The 19,351-nt window shown below is 34.4% G+C and overlaps 3 protein-coding genes and 1 long non-coding RNA gene across 12 annotated transcripts in view; 1 reads left to right on the forward strand and 3 right to left on the reverse strand.

The window, feature by feature from the left end:
- Window positions 1-1,248: 1,248 nt before the first annotated feature.
- Window positions 1,249-6,551, reverse strand: LOC116773080 (sodium channel protein Nach-like). The gene is made up of 10 exons (XM_032665455.2): window positions 6,298-6,551; window positions 6,018-6,226; window positions 5,694-5,820; window positions 4,788-4,957; window positions 4,221-4,353; window positions 3,495-3,631; window positions 2,820-3,004; window positions 2,411-2,528; window positions 1,973-2,082; window positions 1,249-1,766 (listed from the first exon to the last, which is right to left on the reverse strand). Exons 2-10 carry the CDS (start codon window positions 6,104-6,106, stop codon window positions 1,618-1,620), a joined length of 1,218 nt encoding a protein of 405 aa, XP_032521346.2. The 5' UTR covers window positions 6,107-6,226; window positions 6,298-6,551; the 3' UTR covers window positions 1,249-1,617.
- A 780-nt stretch (window positions 6,552-7,331) lies between these two features.
- On the reverse strand, window positions 7,332-14,896 carry LOC116773076 (synaptotagmin-16). Its single transcript, XM_032665451.2, has 11 exons — window positions 14,759-14,896; window positions 14,511-14,693; window positions 14,050-14,141; window positions 12,669-12,857; window positions 12,305-12,457; window positions 11,960-12,068; window positions 11,712-11,881; window positions 11,072-11,275; window positions 10,764-10,928; window positions 10,343-10,507; window positions 7,332-10,081 (listed from the first exon to the last, which is right to left on the reverse strand). Exons 1-11 carry the CDS (start codon window positions 14,793-14,795, stop codon window positions 10,049-10,051), a joined length of 1,500 nt encoding a protein of 499 aa, XP_032521342.2. The 5' UTR covers window positions 14,796-14,896; the 3' UTR covers window positions 7,332-10,048.
- LOC133320385 (uncharacterized) lies at window positions 14,872-18,463 on the forward strand. Its single transcript, XR_009753756.1, has 2 exons — window positions 14,872-15,011; window positions 16,036-18,463. It is a non-coding gene; the product is annotated as an uncharacterized LOC133320385 (long non-coding RNA).
- The window catches only part of LOC116772833 (sodium/potassium-transporting ATPase subunit alpha), a 30,923-nt gene continuing 29,119 nt past the window's right edge, over window positions 17,548-19,351 (reverse strand). For all 9 annotated transcript variants that reach the window (XM_032665105.2, XM_032665106.2, XM_061528628.1 and 6 more), the window contains one exon: window positions 17,548-19,276. In XM_032665105.2, the coding sequence (XP_032520996.1) occupies window positions 19,156-19,276 (121 nt within the window). In that variant the 3' untranslated portion in view covers window positions 17,548-19,155. The remainder of the gene's footprint in view (window positions 19,277-19,351) is intronic.

Genomic DNA, 19,351 nt, shown 5'->3' on the forward strand with positions numbered 1-19,351 from the left:
GCAATATTACTTAATGATTTAATAATATATTGAATTGTAAGTTAGCTCAATGTCTGTGTAATTTGATACCGTTCCATTGGATAAGGTACTGGTAGTGTAAAATTATTGTTAAGAATTCTTTTGTGATACGTCCAGTGATGGTTTCCTGTGGGAACTGTCATTTTTATATTGTATTTATACTCGTGTCCCTCGAGGACGGCTCGGTGCGGATTATTCTAGTGACTAGCTTTTTGTACCATTTCGTACCATCACCGTGTGGGACATGGGTTCTATATTGTGCTGTTGCAGACGATGAGTATAGCAGTACTAGGAGTAAGGCAATAATTAGGCTAAGGGCACTTAACATTTTAACTGTAATACGCATAACTTAGACCAAATTATGACTTTATATGCTTTATTGTAGTTTTAATTAAAATCTAAGCCAAATATTGATTTTATGTCTTTAGTTTAGTTGGAACCGTTCCCGGGAAAGTATTATTGGTTAGAAGCCGTTGAAGCGGTGTATTTATTTAAAATAATTATATTTCTTATAAATTGATACTGTTATCAGCTACAAACAAACTTTTCCTTGTATCTTAATTTATAGCAAACCTTAAGCATAATATGAACATTTAGATATAGAGGAGATGTAATTTTTTCTAGGAAATATTTTCATAAATTTTTGTAGAATACTTTTGTATTTTTTCATAAAAAAAAAGAATATCTGAGCAATATATTTGATAAAGTCATTGTTTTTTACCGTCGTATGTAGAAAAATATACATATATATATATATAAATCAGAATATATATAAACTTGTTTACGGACACCCTATATAGTGTTTTTTTTTTCACCAACCCTCACACTCGGCCTCAGTTATGGTTTACCAAGAATCACATAAAATAAGTCACAGTTTTTTATCAGACATACTACTTATTAATTATTGAAAGACTAAGTTATTTTTCGACTTACACCAATATTTTACTTAATTGTAATAAATATTGGTAATATACTTTGTCTAATTAAAATAAAAAATTCGTAAAATTGTTTAAAAAAATATTTATAATTCAAAAAATATCTTTTTTTTTTGTAACTTCAACAAAACATGTGATTACGCAGATAAAAAAATTATGAAATATTTGTTATCTATAGGTTATGAAGGAAGCTTGGAAATAAAAGCATTTTTATATAAAAAAAGTGTTTTATCACAAACAGTAAACCAATATATATATATATTAGAATTATATTTTAGAATTATGAAAAGAGTGATATGGAGTAAATCTTTATTACGATAAAAGCTTTTAAAAATATTAGTTTCTAGCATTAAATAATACCCATTGTGTAAGTCCCGCTGCGTGTTACCAGATTGAAATATATTCAGACTGAAAGTGCACTATGAATATTGATGAAGTCTTATTGAAATTCGTGTAATAAATAATCTTATATGAATGTTTCCCGATCCGACGTAGACTTGGACGTTCATAGAATATTTGGAACATTGAGATTGATGTTGGTGAATAAAACTGCCCTGTTCATTCTACACGACGTTGGCAGAATATACTGTGCACGTCTTTGCACGAATGAAGACCAGATTCAACACAACCAACCAAGAATATTTGCCGATGTCAATATTATCAATTAATGTAAAAAATATGTGAGTTTCTTTTTATATCTTCTCTTAATGTTGACTATTTTGTTTCTAATATACGCGTACGTGTAGAAAATAATTTCCATAACACTGATGGCGCTACACCCGAGACACAGGCCGAAAACACCGCCGAGGTTTGCTACGAACAAAAAAAAATTTATTATTTTGCTGTAAAAAAAAAAAAAAATTTTTATTGAGCATTCATATCAAATGAACAAGTTTTATGTATTCCTGACATCCGAGTTTGACAAATTCAATGAAATGAGGCCTTTATCAACAGTGTGCAAAGGCTTTGGAGTGTGGGCTCAACAAAAGTTTTCCTGTTCCTAGTGTGTATCTACTTACATGACAAAGTAATAAGCGACATCACGGTCTCCTGTTTTTGCTTCACATACACAGGTTTCGTGAAAAAGAAGTGAAGTATTGATGTGCTGTTTGTAAACTGCACATCCGAGCTAAGGAAATTATCATATTATTTAATTTATCTATCGGACGTTTAATTTTATATCACAGTAGAACCAAATAAAACGGACTACATATGCATTCGTTATTAAAATTATTATTAAGTAAAATACAAAAAAAGATTTATATTCTGATTCATTCAAAACATTTGTGATGTTTATTATTATTGTGTCTAGAGTTTAGGCCACATGATCGGAGATAAAGTGAGGGAGGATTATTGATGGAGCCATGAAGGAAAAAATTACATACAAGCTAATAGTGAACTTATAATATATAACACAAGTTAATTTTATATTAATTTCTATATAACTTATGACGTACTACGGGTTAATCGTCAAGTATTTGAGTCCGTCCAGATTACCGACGCTCGTTTCAATTCTGTAATGAAACGCTTCGCAGTCTCGCTGACAGTTGCAGGAATCAGGCACCAGAGAGTTTTCTATAACCGCAATTGTTAATTAAATTCAAACAATATTTACACATGGTTTTTTTTTAAGATTTTTTAATATTTAATGTAGGTAAATGGTTTTGTTTTATTATCATAACTGTATATATTTTAAATTATTACAATAGAACTTAAACCTTACTTTATGAATGTAACTTTTAATATTAAACAATTGAAAACACTTTCTTTCGACTAGAAATATCGTTTGGCCGACAATGAAATTTATGCTCGTTATCATAAACTTACCTGATGTACACACCTACGTTCTAAGATACTCTACTTTACCTTTAGAACTCACAATACACGCTATGCTCGTTATATTACAAATGTTCCTAGCGTAAGGCAAATACGGCGGCCAACAGTTGCATGAGCGTTCGATATCTTTAGCAGCACACAACACCTCGCAGTCCGAGCGGCGGTAGTGTTGGAAATGTGACAGCCATTTCTCATCCGGGAAGTAGCAATTACGACTATTTGATAAAATTAAAGCGATTTCTATGAGCTTAAAATGTTAAATTCATTTTCAAAATTATAGTCAAATATAATGTAATCGTGATATCATATGTGTATACTCGAGTATTGTAACCCTTTGACTATATTACAGCATACCTACGCTGTAGGCCATAATCAGGACAGTTCTACAAGGTTTTTTCCCTAACAAGCATTTGAACTCGATATTAATTTTCGTTACTTAGGGTACATCGGAGGAATAGAATTATACCCAAACGAAAACAAAATAAGACATGTTTGTTAAAGCCCTGATAAATGTTAATTCCTGACCTCTAGGTATGATCTCCGAAAATAGAATTTTAATTGCAATAAAAGTTATAATTGATTTTCAATATGCAAGATACATTTACTATCCTAAACATCCCTTTGCTTTTTTATAAAACACTTAATTGTTACTTTAGCATTTACGTTTAGAAAGACCACAAACTTATATATTATAATAATTGATACCTCCAAGACGGTAGGGAGCTGACTTCCGTTGAGCAATACGTGTAAATAGGATTTAAAAGGTGAAAGGATTCTGCATTTGGGTGAATTAGATTTGATTCGTCTTCGACAGGGAATGTGGTTGATTCCGAAACCATTATCTGCAAGAAAAATATTTTAAATAATTTGTCCTTGATCAGGTTGAAATCCTTGCTTGTCTTCATCGGATTCGGTTAAACATATAACTATAATTATATTATAGGTATAATTTAAATAGCAATCAATCATCAGAGTATACGTCAAAAAAGCGTCTTGTATTCTCCTTACCGCTTTTTTAAAAGTTATTGTCCAAAATTTATATTTGCACAGACTCTATCTGCGCTAACAGTTAGTTAAAACACATTGTGTATAAGATTTTACTTAAATGTAATAACCCACAACTGCTTTTTTAAACACTTCTCTTTTATAAAATTGTTGACAGAACGTAATATAGAGATTTCTTCCAATGATTATTTATGTGTTTAGCGCATCTGTGCTAAATAAGTAATAATTTAAACACTCTAAATAATAAAACTTTTGTGAACCTGTTCTATAAGTAATATTTAAATTTTAAACGAACTCCTTCAGATGGTGAAGGAAATACTTGCACAGTAATATGATTCCAATTGATCAACAAATTTTGCGTTGGTACCTCATTTACCGATTACGTTAAGATTTTAAAATGTTCATTACCATGTAAAGGAAACTCACTTTTAAAGCTCCAGCGTGGATGACGGTGCCATCTACAGCGTCGTCGGGATTGTAATCAGTAACCACTGTCAAACCACTTAAAATACCCGTTATTTTGCCACTATAACCCACGAAATTTCTGATTTTTTCATTCCTATAAAGTATAAACATTTCATCTTTTTAACAAAACAAACGCAAGATAGGATTGATATATTAGAAATACAGATAATACACATACTTTAGGAATCGGAAATATAATATATTTATTATTATTTGTTTTATATACGTATGTATGTGAGGGTAGGAGAGGAGCGAACCATATATAAGCAGTTGTCAAAGGAGACGAGGACTCTTTTCTTTCTTTCTTTCGTTGGTGAGATGGATTAATCGATCGTAGATTGTCCGAGTGTTTTTTAAATCTTTCGATTGTGTTTTATTCAGATTTTTAGACGTTTTTAACTTTTAATTGTTTTTATTTTTGTGTAAATTTATTATATTACTTGTGATATTATTAAAAAAAAGTCATTTCTGATCTTGTTACTAAGAATATGACATTATATATATTATTATTCATTTGTAATAACATACCTCCTATGATTTCTGTAAGCGTACATACTGTTAAAAATACAGCACATCCCGCCGTTAGTCAGTATAGGATTAAAAAGACCCTTACATTTCGGATAACGTATCTTATCCAAATAGCACAATTTCAGAAAATCATCACAAGATTGTGGTACTAGTGATAATATTTCCGTGGCCTAAAACAATAAAAAAGAATTGCATAAAACGTTTATTGATCTTTTGTTTTTCAAATATATAAATCATTGATATAAACGTCATCATCTAACTACCAAACAAAAGTTAATTCAGCTACTAGGAATAGGCCTTCCCTTACGAACTCTCAAGTGGAACCATGAGTATCCATTTTTTTTTTTCGATGACGCAGGGAAACTCTTTTTACGAGCCGTCTCACTGGCCTTGGTGGGGCCGGAGAGGATGTGTGAGACTCGACCTGGGCAGGTCCCTACTCACTAAAACCACTGCGAAAGCCATCGCTATGTTGGTGCACCCCGGATCTGTCAGCGACAGGGCACACCAGCGACTGGCCGGTCCTGGCAAAGACCGGACTTACTCCCTCGGAGAAAGGAAGCGATCCCGGCAATTACGATCGCCCCGACGACGCCGGGCTTTCACAGGAGCCGGGTTACCAGCCCGACCCCAGCCCGGAGTGCAGGGGCGCTATTGGAGGCGTTGCAAATATCGCCTCCGGCGCACCCCCGTCCGTCGTCTGCGGAGGGAGGGTGCATCAGCCGCAACCTCCCGTTCCCGCTCAGATGCCTCCTTCGTGGACATGACCGTCTCACAGAAGGAGGACACCGCCATCCAACCATGAGTATCCAATGTTGACTATCATTATACCCTCTGAAGCATTAAAACTCCACCAAAAGATTATAATAAACTCCTTAATTTGTAAGACAATCAATGAATACTTACGTAATATCTATTCACTAGCAATAAATCTTCCAAATTTTTCAGGCTGTCAATATTGACCTCAGTTATTGTGTAAAATCCTAGCAACTGCGGTAGAATAGCGATCAGATCTAAAGTACGGTTGCCATCTCTGAAAAAGAACTGAAAATTTAATAGGAACTGAAATAATACTACCTAATACCTACCGACTAACCCTTTGTTTTTCTGATAGCAACATGAGATGATTTGCGATGTAAAAAAAAAACGTTATACCGTTAGTGCTATCAACCTAAAGGTACCTACATATTATGTGTTCATTTTCATATATGTGTATATTTTCGTACGTACACAAGCGTCCTATTTAAGTGCTTCATTGCCGTCAGGGTTATTTGATTGGGTGAGCATATTGTTATCGCCGGGTATGAGATATTCAGCATTGGCTCGAACTGGTTTCTATAGTTATTCGGGTTGGCATTTCATCGAACCGTTTGTAAAGAAAAATCGTCATTTGAAAAGCCAAGTATAGCACTGAAATTAACGATATTCCCCAGAAACATCTAAAAGTATTATTAGTTTTGTTTTATATATTTACAGTATAAAATATTAAACGACGTAAAATTAAACAAACCTGGAAAATAAATCTGGATACAAATAGAAATACTTGAGCCCTAGAATACTGGTTTCGAGACAAAATCTCCGAAACAAGGTATGAAAGCCTCCCTTCATATTTCATTTAAGTACGAGGCTTTTTAATTCAAAATATATTTAATACAGACGGTCACTAACTCTGTATATATATACACAAACACATCGCTAAATAGGATACTCCTCACATGCAACTACAATTACATTTTATTAAGACCATGTTGCACATAATTATCCTGAAAACGGTAAACAGAACAGCTTGTCGCAGAATACAATAAAACAAATACAAATAAATCTCACTGTGAGAAGATTAAACCTTTGTGTATGTCTTTTGTTGATAGAACATTGAATACTAACATATTAAATAACTTAAAAAAATCGAAATGCTAAACATTTTATATATTTTTGTTTCTTGTTACAATAAATGAAGTAACAGACACTTTAAATGACAGACAGACTTACTTAATTCTTATTATTATAAGTCACCGTCAAACAACATATCAGGAAAGAAATTAATTTATTCAGCCATTTACTCGCACGTTCGATATAATTAAAAATTACTGTGTTGATGTTAATTAGTTTTACAACTATCCTTGAAAACATATGCTCTTTCCGGATAGTGATAATATCATTTGAACGCAGCTTTATCACTAAGTTATACTCGTTTTTATGATCCTTATAAACCAATGACAAGTTTCTGTTCGTAAATCGTTAAAAAAAAATAAAGGTTCAAGTTCTAGATTTCAAGTTTGGGATGGTATTATGTTAATTACATCCAAGGATAGGTTTTTACCTAGCCGCCTAGTTATGAGGTTTATTCTTAAAATATTTATTACTTAGCAAGTCATTGTGTATCTTTGAGATCTCGGTCGAAATTGGACATTTCAGCTTATGCAGGTAGGTATAACTTAACGTAATTTAAAAACAGTATCGTATATAAGGTTAATTATTATGAGGGTATAAATTATAATGTGTTTACAGAGGAGTTCAAAGTTATCTTTGTAAATAAAACACATATTAGGAAATTGTATAAAGTATTTTATTGAGAACATTAGTAATTGTAACAAACGTAGTTTCATGTTAAATAAAAAGCCAATATTAAAACTCACATTTGAATCAACTATTTCGATAGTTTCACAATTAACTCATATGTATATAAGAATATAATAATGTTACCAAAAAAGAGTATTTTGAATATTCAAGAACACTATCTAGATATGTATATAATATACTATTTCTTTATAAAAATAATAACCAAAGTATCAGTATAATGACATTTTATAGTTAAAGCGGAAATAATTGGTAGTTTGAATGAATAAAACACTGATTAATATATGTAGTTATTAAGCGGGATTTACACAATTTAAACGGAAATATGTGTGATGAAAAGTGCATTTATATTTTTCTAATGTTGCTAGGTTATTAATTGGAACGAATGCCTGGTTTTGAAGACTGCGAACAATAACACGGCATATCGCAAATCCTTGCTCAAAAGGACTCGTATCCAGAGCGGTAAAAATATTTACAAAAAAAAAAAAAATCGCAAATCCCGCCATTTAAGTCACTGTCAGCTGTCAATGAAAACTCATTTATTTTGGGTGCTGCGCGAAATATTAATTTTAATATACTGGCACATACGGACATCATTTTAATGTAGTTACTATAAAAACAGTTTTATATTTACGTTTAGCAGTGGTTCGTTTACACTAAGTTTGCATAGTCTCACTACATACCGAATGTTAATAATATTTTTTCATTTACACATAGTATTAACGCAGTTCATTCAATGAGAAACGGAAAACGCTTCGTATGTAGTGTGACGGTACAAACTTATATTAAGCATACAGATTACACAGAAACATACATAATCATTTGGGGACATTTATAAATTTTAATATTTAATAAATGTGAGAAACTTTAAAAACAAATTAATCTACGATACAAAGATAACATCTAGAACTATCATTTATAAGGTTAATTGATTGGGAAAGACAAAAAGGTATTATTATCAAGTATTTTATCAAATATACAAAATTTTGGTCGGTCGTAAGCAAGCTATTCGTACCTACACAATTATAACTCTCTGTAAAGTCGCTACATTTATAATTTTGGATATTATACCTTATAGATCGAAATGCAACTATCACACCGTTGTATTTTCTTTTACGTCATACGTAATGTAAGATAAGATACAAATAAAATAGTAGAAAGGAGTATCTGAAATAATTATATATATATTTATATTCTGGTTTAATTTCTATACGAGGAAGCGAAGTTTTCTGGTACCTAAGGATATAATATAATAGATTCTGAAAACCCTTGAAAAAGTAATAAAACTAATAAAATTTTCGTTATAACAAGTACCTACTATGGCGCCAACCTGAGCAGAATAAACGTACAAAACAGATTACTTTCAGTATATCATAAACGTCGCTTACACAAAACTGCATACAAGAATTAATACACTCAGTTTTAGATATACTATTATATGTAATAATAAAAATTTTCATTTCAACACTTTGAATGAATGAAGAAGACAATGATAACATACATGGACAAATACTTTACCTCGCTTCACTTTACCCGCCTTTATTTTTGTATACGTTCCATAATAAATATATATAAATATAAAAAAAAGCTATTTTCGTCACTAGAACGTAATTGAATTCACATTAGATTTTATTAAGAATAATTTTTAATAAATCATAACGTCTACTCACCTACAACTATTTTAGTGTTTATTTCAATGCGAGTTTATTTACATTTCTTATTTAATTAAGAGAAAAATATCGTGAATATTCCGATAAAAAAATTTTGTTATCTATTATAAAATGAAAGCTTGGAAGTTGGCTTTAATATATATAAAAATATCTCAGCTAAATTTCTATGAACTTATAATATTTGTGCATTCGTCTTGTCAAACTCCTCACCGGTCCCTGCCTACACATATATACGATTGTTAAAAGATATTTTTGTTTATAAAATTTCATATAATCAATGGCTCGTGCAGATTCATAACCCACCTTTAACTTCTTAAGTAAAGTATACATATATAACGCCATATGAAAAAATCAAACTATTTAAATATTAGCAAAAAGTTGTACAACCCTAACAAGTAATAAAGATTATAACAGTAATTGTATAATATATCTAATATCAATAAATATTCTTTCGCTACTTTATCCTATCTCACATGGTTTGTGCGCTCCAAGTCTCCACCGTCCTATACATACCAAACAAAATTATACTTTGAATATCAAATCGATATTAACATACACACTTTATAAGCTTTGCAAACATTTCATTCTTTTAATGTTAACTCTACGTCACTTTACGACAGCGTTTCTCAATGTATTCGATACAATTGTATAATAGTTTTCTCGTTATGTATATTCATCTTACATTTAACATCAAAACTTGTTCAGTCGAAAACGATCCGCATAAGAACAGTTAAATATAAGCACATCGAGTATAATTCAACAACACACAGAGCTCAGAGGTGGGTGCGTCTAAATGAGACGTTACATTCGAGAGACCTCTGAGGTCGGGGATCGCAAGGTCACAAGTGGCAAGCGGACGCAGGTTCCAGAGCCGTGTCTGAGGCTGGGTGAGGTCCTTTAACAAGCACCGTCGTGGTGCGGCCACAGGAGACGCCGCGGGGCAAAGGTCGTGCGCGTCAACGGCACGAGACGGATTCAAACGGGCGCGTCCTGGACACGCTATGTCAGGGACCCTCAAGAGTCCAGTAACACGTGCCAGCGTTGGACCTGCAAGTTAATACGTAATATCCATTTTAAATACTCAACCATCTACTGGCTGATTCATGGTAAATATATATTATGCCTCATAAAGATTTGAGCTGTCACAGGAATTTCATATTTGATTGATATGATTGGTAATATTATATTACTATGTTCTGTCCTCAAAATCATGTTCTATTAAAATGGAGGGTAGTAGGGGTTTTTCGAGACCAAACTCCACAAATCAATTTATTTTAACTGTTAGTCTCTCCATCTTTATATCTTCACCTGTTGTCCTTGTCGCTCACACAGCTCGTGCCAGTGTCTTTCCTCCTCTCGCCCAGAAGAACTGTGTCCCAAGGAGAACCATCCCACCATTTCATTGCGCTTGACACTCCGACGCCACCACACAGACACCATCAGCGTTACTTCCGTCAGTTGGAAAAGTGCAACCTTGGATAGCAATTGAATAATTCGTCAAAACTATGTACTTATAAGAATTCCGGGAAACTTGAAATATCTACCAATTAAACAAGCAGATTTAAAATTTTAGATGATAGTTTAATAACAATCATGTATAATTCTAAATTGTTATTTTCTCCGTCCGCAATATAAAATTAATAGTTTTGCCATTAGGTAGTGATTTTTTCTATATCAGTCCCTTCGAAGTTATCTATTAACAGCAATTTTAGCGTTTTTTTATATTTACTTGGAATATAAACAGTTCCTTGTAGAGGGGGTTGGACTGAGCACGGCGGGTAGTGGACTTGCAGCGACCCATCTCCATTCCAAGAGAGCTGATGAGGCATAGCTTGACGTAAGTGTCCGGTGCCTTATTTGGAGATAGCTTTCGGAAATGAGTGCCTTTTATTATCTGTGGATGTTTCGGTTAAATTAGTTCATATATCTGATAACCATATTATTTATTATCTACCTACATACTAAGTCTGTATCGTTTATAACTGGCTGATCACTACGCATGATAGACGAATTTCTAAATTAGTAATGAAATCTTACCTCAACAGATAAGTGTCCTGTGGTGGGGTTGTACTGCAGTCCGAGGAGTAGTTCAGGTGCAGAGCGAGTGCTGCAGCATGAGGAGGCAGAGTCTGATCGCGCCAAGCTACAGGCCTCCCCGCTACCACCCGGTGACACGGTCGTTATAGACGACGGACTCGCTAGCACCCCCGCAATGGAGTGGCTTGGATCTAGTTTAGGGAGCTGGAAATTTATACAATTTGTTACTAAGGAACTTATACGATGTAATATATTGCAGGTACCCAATCAATGTGTTCAATACTAACTCCTCTTTCTAATTTCTTAAAAGGATTCAGAACTTCGTTACAGTTTAAGACGGTATGGCACTTTATAGTGACATAATTACAGAGTGATGATGATTTTAGAATTTCACTTACAACTCGAAAAGAAGCCAAAAGAGGTACCAAAATATACAAGGAATGAAAATTTATGTTATCAAGATGATGGGTGAACAAAGAAGATAAGAAACGAATTGTTCAGTTTCCTGTTGTGTATATTAAGATAATGGGTTAACATAAACATTTAAGAATTAGAAACAAACATACCTGTCTAACACTATGTATATTATAACAAGATAAGAAGAAGATATAGCAAAGGTCATACTCCTGACCGTGTATACCTGTAGACTTGGCTGGTGATGTTGTCTTGGTGCAAGTTGGAGCCACAAGTTGTTCTCGAGTTCGAAATTGAGGGTCGCAAAGCTAACATTCGCTTCCCCCAGCAAACGCTGTCTGCGCATTCGCTCGCAGCCGTATATCCTGATACGTAATCCCATCCCGTGTACATCCTCTGAATGAAATATACATTGTTATATTTTTTGAATAACGTATTTACTTTTTACGAATCCGTAAAAGAAGCAACACTTGCCTGGATTAATTTTATGCAGAACAAAACTTTCCATATATTGTGGATTTTCTCCATTACGTATTTTAGATTTATATTTCTGCTTCTTCAGAGGCAACAGAACTATTCTGACCTATAAAAAGGTTTAGATTTATAGAAAAAAATGTTCATAAAACAACGTATTTTCCGACATATATCAGCGTTTGCCGGGGATGAGAGCTTGGGTGGATTTAGATCCGCCTCGTATTAGGCTGATTTTGATAGGTATTTATACCGAATTGTCCATAAAAAGGTAACATTATAGTTACAATCCGATATATAGAATTTTTAATAGAATATTATCTAAATATTTCATAGCAGTCAGCTTGCCTGGCTCTGCAGCACTTGGGAGCCAGTTTTGTGCGGCAAAGAGCGTGCTTGCAGCACGTGTACCGTCATATTGCGGACGGGCGCGTCAAATAGTAGCGTTAACTCAACGCATCCCCTCTCAGAGCCACTATCACTACACAATAGAGATGTATCCTGTGAAAGTATTCAAATATATGATCTTCTATTTGACACCTTATCTTGCATACTGCTTTACAACAATAATTAGTTCATAAGAGTATTAAGAAATTTTAACGATATTAATATTTGATAGTTGGTCTTAGAGACTTTTGGTTGGTCTTATTGTATGTTATCACTTTAAGGGAATGTTTTATACATTATATAGAATTTAATGGTTGTAGTTTACATTATGGGCAATGACGTCACTCTCGACGCTGCTCTGAGCTTCCAGTGTGTGTATGTAGTCCGCTCTCTGTTGGACCACATCATCAATCTTCGTCTCTCTCAGGCTGGTCTCTATCAGCTCTACTTCCACCTTCGATTGGACCTGGTTTTCATTTTTCTCCTCATACCTGCATTCCACCTCCTCCTTGTCCTGGAAGTGCATTAAGCCAACCCACTAAAGCATAATAATGTGAATTATATGTACAGAATACATATATTTTAATACAAAAGATTACATAACACTTATAACACTAAGCTGAAATAACTATCGTCTACATTACTTAACACTGAAAACAATTATTGTCTACATAGCGTGAAGGAAACTACTGAAGGTCGGCTAAGGTTATTGTTATAATGGCATAATCACTCAGTTTAAGGTTTAAGGGCAGCTAAATATTTGATCGCCGATTACCCAAAACAACACAAAAGCGAAATTTTTCTACAGAAAATTAGGTACATCCGTAGTATAATATTCGGTTCTTACATATGAAGTTAGTAAATTAGAAAACTCTCTTAAATCTTTTCTGGTTGGATCGATGGTCGCTGAATTTATACGGTTTATTTTTCCCGATTTTTTTTACTATAAATCATCAACTGCGGTGTCCATCTCTCCCACCGACATTTGTTGTCGATAAAAACCTCTCGAAGAGAAGGTCCGTAATAGCTATTTAATATCAAAAACATACCGTGAACATTTACGTTGGTTTTTCCATACACGTTATTAATTTATTGTCTGTTGGTTACACCGTGAAACGTATGGTGTCAAATAACGTTATATTGTTTTTTTTTTGTTTCTAACGTGTAGCATTTCAAGAAAAACAAACGGAGTTAAAATGCACCACAAAATTAAAAAATAGACATTCCATAGGCAGAGCTAAAATTGAAATAGATATAAAATTTCTATGAAACACCAGATATTTGAGATCAAAGTGGCGAGTTGGAGAAAACGATAATTCCATATGTAAGAACCTTATATACAACAGATTCAGTATTCCGATTCATGGAAAGTTATTGATAAAATAATATCTGTGAAATCTTAAAAGGCGCGATCAATCCCATCCATTAGACGAATGATGCGCTACAGGTGTGGATTAAGATAACAGTGGAAATGATCTGAGTAATATGTTTACGCAGCACACGTTGAATATAAACGGCGGCTAACGTTCGATGAGTACTGGATTGAACTCTTGAATTTATTATAACTCAGAGTGTGAATCGACACTCACGATGCTTTAATATTTAATTGAAAGTATAAGGATCGATAAAACATTATTAACGATGTCAATATCTGACAGAATCTGGTCATCCAGTCCAGAAAAAAAATCTTGCCATTTTAAAATTACCTGTTGGATGCGCAAACGCAGCTCCTCATCCTCGTCCGAGGCCTCGAATTTGAATATACGTTCGGGGTAATGGTTCGGTTTCGACAAAGCATCTATAACAACACAGAGGTACGGACAACTTCAATCGATATAATAATACGCTAACATCTATTTAGCTAATTGTCTAATTATAGGATAATTATAACAACTTTAAATCATTAAAAGGGTGACCATTGTTTCTTACTCATGGGCATTCGTGACGCACTCTTTGTCCTTGTAACTATGTAACTACAACGTTAGTTCTAATATTCTATTCCCCTAACACAAAGCAAATTAATTCTAACAACCATTTATAAATAAAATATTTATGGCAGGATACTTTTCTAATACATTTTCTAATTTTTTATAATTATTTTCGGTGTAAATAAAAAAAAGCATTATATACAATGTAATGATTTAAAATAAATAGTGTTTTTTCTAACCAAACGGAGCATTTTCGATTGGGAGGCCTGGAGAGGCAATAGTAGCATTTACGGTGAGTATGTCATCGCAGCACTTGCGACCGAAGACCGCGCTGTAACACCAGCGTCTGCCAAGGAACAGCAGCACCACGAGCACCACCACAGCGAAAGCGGCAACAGCACTTATGTATGCCGTAGCCTCCACTGCACAACACAAAACAATGAATACACTCAGAGAGAACACAACGTATCCAACGCGACATGTTTACCATTAGTTGGGTTTATACTGCCGGCGTTGGCGACCATTCTGTCTTACAGGTACATTGCTGGGCAGCATTCACGCTATGACGTAGACCTTAGTGTTTCTTAAATAGATTGTGAGGAAGAATTACAGTTTAAGATGATCAAGAAAACTTAGTACGTGCTGCCACGGTCGCTGTCAGATTTGCACATGCGCTGTATGAGAGGGGCACGGCGAGGCGTGTTGAATACTGCGCGGTGATAGGACGAAGGACGTTACAGGTATCTGAATGTAGATGTAGCTATAGTAGGGGAGTGTCGTCAAGGCCGAGGACGTGTGACCTCTGTGTGGCAGGGCTTTGGGGAAGCTCTGTGCTATATTAATAACTAACCACGCAATAATCAATAGACAAGTAATGATGAAAATTATTAATATATATACCTAAAATAAATCTATAGCTAGGAAGTTCTACATAGACAACTTGGAGAAACTCCTATAATTTCATGTATACCATTTTATTATAAACCATACAATACCATACCATTTTATTTTAATGTACCTATCCTAAGACTATAAATGTGAAGAGTTACAAATAACACTCAAAATAAACTATCGTATAAACTATATGACGGTATATAATAAATAGGTAACTGGGATAAATAAAGCTGGAAATTGCGTAAAATCTACGAATGTCGATGCAATCGACACTGGAGTCTTGCCAAGGCGAGCAATAGTCGTTTCAAATGGAATTGAATTTCCATGAATAATTTAGCATCTATAATTTTTTTTATTTCCATTTAGATTACGACTTGCTACTTGCTATTTTTAAATTTCAATAGCAAAACAGCCGAGAAAATAATGACATCTAATTATCTCGCTTGATCACCTCGAGACATAATTTTCAAAATATAAATCATATTTATAATTTGTTAACAAAAACTTTACATATTTTTTTATATAAATTTTAGATATCACTCTCAATGGTTCAACAGTTGCTGTCGCGATAAGCTCCGTATCGGAATGTTTTGTACCCTTAGATATTCGTTGTAAAATGGAGGCGTTTAAAATACTGGAATCATCAGTTAGATGTCGTTTTTACTAATTTCAGAAAAATGCTGACGAGTAATATTTTTTGAAGGCTACGAAACTATGTGTTTCGATATTTTTCAGAAAAAAATCATATCATATCATACTGATTTTTTTTTTAATTGTAGGTATAAGAGAGAATATCTATGATAAATTGTATACATATTATAATACCTAGTACCTACCAGTTGTAAGAGATACAATTTTTTTTTATTGGAGGTGGCAAACGAGCATGTACAGATACAGCAGATACTTGATGGAGGGTAGCCACCGTCGCCTATGGGCAATTGCAACATAAGGGATGTTGCGGATCCGTTGCCAGCCTTGAATATGGAAGAGGGAGAGGAAAGGGTGGGAAACTGGAACGGCAATGGAGACATAATTACAATGAATTTTTAAACTATTAATTAAATTTAATTTTGTATTAATATATTCAAAGTACAAGATAACATTCGTTACTATAGCTCTTTACAAAATTATGCGTTGATAGAAAAAAAAAAATAAGTTAGATCAAACGACATGTTACTATTCTTTTTAATTCCGTTTTTCTGTATGTTTATTAAAAAAAAAATATTCGATTTTTAAAATAAATATTTTGACTATAGAATCATCTACTACTTACCTACATATTAAGTGAACGTTTTAAATTTTAGAACTTTTTTCTATTAACGTAATGTCATCCAGCTCTATGAATATTTAATATAATTTGATTCCATCGTATCAAAAAGCTAAAATAGAAATGGTTGGATTTTTCAGTAAAGAGCAGAGGAGTCTGCTTTTCAAATACAGCTAGGTACATAAGCGTTAGAGGATTAAGGTTAAGGAGAAGTTAGAACGGCGAATCTATTGATTGAGCTTTAATTATTACGTATTTTTTATAGGAATAACGTAAAAGTAGTTAAAAGTAAAAAATTATTCATAAATTTTAATGTAAAAGTTGGAAGTACAAAGTTTTTATGGTAACAAGGATAGATTAAGCATATTTTTTTTACTAAAGTAATGTTTGTTGCATGATATGTTAAGTGGAAGTGCATCCAGCGAGAAACTCAACTGAAATTAAGTAGGTGTATTAAGTTTCGTGAGATTTCGTCAAAATAAACGTACTAATATCGCTGTACTTTTCATCTTTACAAATTACATACTTTACATATTGAAATTAACAAAATGCATGAGATGGTCGTTTTGCGGACGTAAATTTGAAAACGATATTTATATGAACGGGCAATTCACAGGTCGAAATGCCTTAAACGAGGTGATTCAGATACTGTAATGAGGAATTATCCCCATTACAGTATTAAATTATTAATACTTAAGCTAAATCTAAAAGGAGTTATTGTGATTTATTACACTTGTGCATGTATTACGAAGGTTTGATATCATGTTGTATGGCCCAGTCATCTCTACCTTTGCTTGATGATCTTATTCATAAACTGAAATAAATATTGCTCAAGAAATGAAAATGCTTAAGAAAATTTCTGTTCATTGGCAATTCTTTGGATATAATTCAGTTATAAAACTCATATAAAATTTGCTGCCTTAATTTTCAGTGACATATGTACATATGGTGACCAGTCTTTTATTTATATATCTTTAGCCTTGTATTTTCATCAAGAGACAATCTTGTATTATTTTAATAAAGGTTCAGGTGAGTCTGCACGACGCAAATCAGACCAAGGTTCAGCATAAATACGATTTAATGTTAAATATCTAAATATGAATGAAACATCGCAATAATATTTTGAAAATGTTTTTTTTATTAACACTTACATTTTTACAGCATTCCTAGCCAACAGAGTAATACTATAAAATGAAACTGTGTAAAGAACTGTCGAACGCAACACAAAGTTAGTTCTACAGTGTACGTTAAACGAATAGCTTACAAAGATCATACAAATAATTCAAACATAGACTATTGTCTGCGGAACGTACGTCGCTCACAGAGAACGAGCACTGAAGGTCACTCTAAACAAACAAACATCATTTAAATCTATAAACATTTCATATAATTTAGATTTATAGTCGCTATAATGTAATATAATTATTACTTTTGTAACCATTATTATATGTTATATGTTATTTCGTTACGAAAATTGAAATTCATCGATCGCTCGGTCCCTCCGACCGGCGCCCACGGTCTGCTCGCGGACTGCTCACGGACTGCCCACGGACCGTCCGTCGTCCACTGCCGGCCCGCTCCGGCCCGGCCCGGTCGACGGAGGGACGGAACGCCGATCAAAACAAGATGACTCTATCATAACTGTATAATTTTAAAAATTTCTAATTACGCATTTCTACGTTTTGTTTATTATCTTTTAATTAAGAAATAAAATCTTACATTACAATGAGCGGACTATTTTAATGAATTTCACGAAAATCACTAATATCAGTTAATTTTAGAAAAAGAAAAGCATAGTGTCCGGCCCCGGCTCGGGCGGCGGCGGCGAGGCGCGGATGACGTCACGTCCGCCGACGCACCGGCCCGCTAAGCGTTCGCGACTGTGTATGCTTCGTTTGACTACTTTACGATTGAAAATATGGCTCAAAATTTCAACTACCTACCTAACAGTAAGCAGTAATACACTAAAACTCAGGCACTCCACATCGAGCTCTCACACACCACGCACCACTTCGTATCGTCAACTAAACATTATTCACTCGAAAAATTCAACTTAATCTAGATCACTTAAACGATTACGATCGTAGCTTCTTAACCGTTAATTACAACAAATGCTCCTCGTCGGCCGCCGGGCGCTGGCGGGCGCCGGCCGGGCGGCGACGGACGTCTACCGCTAAACGATATCTGTTACTTATCATATAAGTGTGTGAAAAACAATTTAATCATATCATTACATTCTATGTTATATGACCGAGGGCGATCTAAAGACGCGTGCGTGCCGCGGGGCCGTCGCTACAGGGAGACGCGGCTCGTCCTCCCGCAGCCTACAGCATGATACTTTATAAAGAGATTCACGTCATAACAAATCAAAGTGTTTAACATCATTAAACATCACAAATACATAATAACTCTCACTGTTCATATATACATATTACATAGATAGTTCACGAATATATATCAGGACGAAGATCCGCGACCGAGGCCGGGCGCTCGCGGGGAACATCGGCGCTGTGTCGGCGGACTGGCGGTGGAGGGGCGGCGGACCCGCGGCGGACACTCGGCGGCGATGCGGTAACAAGCGGTGAGAAGCTTACACGACAGCGATTACACATATACCTGAACGGCACCGCAACCTCTGTCAGTCTGATATAAGAACACAAATGAAATGTACGCGGTAACTAAGAGTTGCACGACGCGACGGTGTGGACAGCGGTCGGTGCAGATTAGTAGTAAGTCTCTTGTTCGAGCCAGCCGCCGGGGTTACGGCGCAGGTAGAAGCGTCGGATCTCATCGTAGATGAAGATGGACAGCATGAAGGGAATGGCGGGCAGCCACCACACCAACCTGCGGGACATTACACCCATTGAGTATAGGAATATATGTATAAATGAGGACTTGGACGATAGGAACATATCCATA

This window comes from Danaus plexippus (assembly GCF_018135715.1).
Source record: "Danaus plexippus chromosome 18 unlocalized genomic scaffold, MEX_DaPlex mxdp_35, whole genome shotgun sequence".
In the NCBI taxonomy this organism is placed as follows: domain Eukaryota; kingdom Metazoa; phylum Arthropoda; class Insecta; order Lepidoptera; family Nymphalidae; genus Danaus; species Danaus plexippus.

What these genes read in the sequence shown, in the direction of transcription:
- LOC116773080 (XM_032665455.2), bottom strand. Translation starts at nt 6,106, where the DNA reads ATGCTGAATATCTCATACCCGGCGATAACAATATGCTCACCCAATCAA. An exon ending in CACTTAAATAGGACGCTTGT is followed by an intron (nt 5,821 to 6,017) that starts GTACGTACGAAA and finishes GTTCTTTTTCAG; the next exon opens with AGATGGCAACCGTACTTTAG. An exon ending in GTGTATTGTGAGTTCTAAAG is followed by an intron (nt 2,529 to 2,819) that starts GTAAAGTAGAGT and finishes TTGCGGTTATAG; the next exon opens with AAAACTCTCTGGTGCCTGAT.
- LOC116773076 (XM_032665451.2), bottom strand. Translation starts at nt 14,795, where the DNA reads ATGGTCGCCAACGCCGGCAGTATAAACCCAACTAATG. An exon ending in TGCGTTTGCGCATCCAACAG is followed by an intron (nt 12,858 to 14,049) that starts GTAATTTTAAAA and finishes ATGCACTTCCAG; the next exon opens with GACAAGGAGGAGGTGGAATG. An exon ending in TCTGCATAAAATTAATCCAG is followed by an intron (nt 11,882 to 11,959) that starts GCAAGTGTTGCT and finishes TATTTCATTCAG; the next exon opens with AGGATGTACACGGGATGGGA.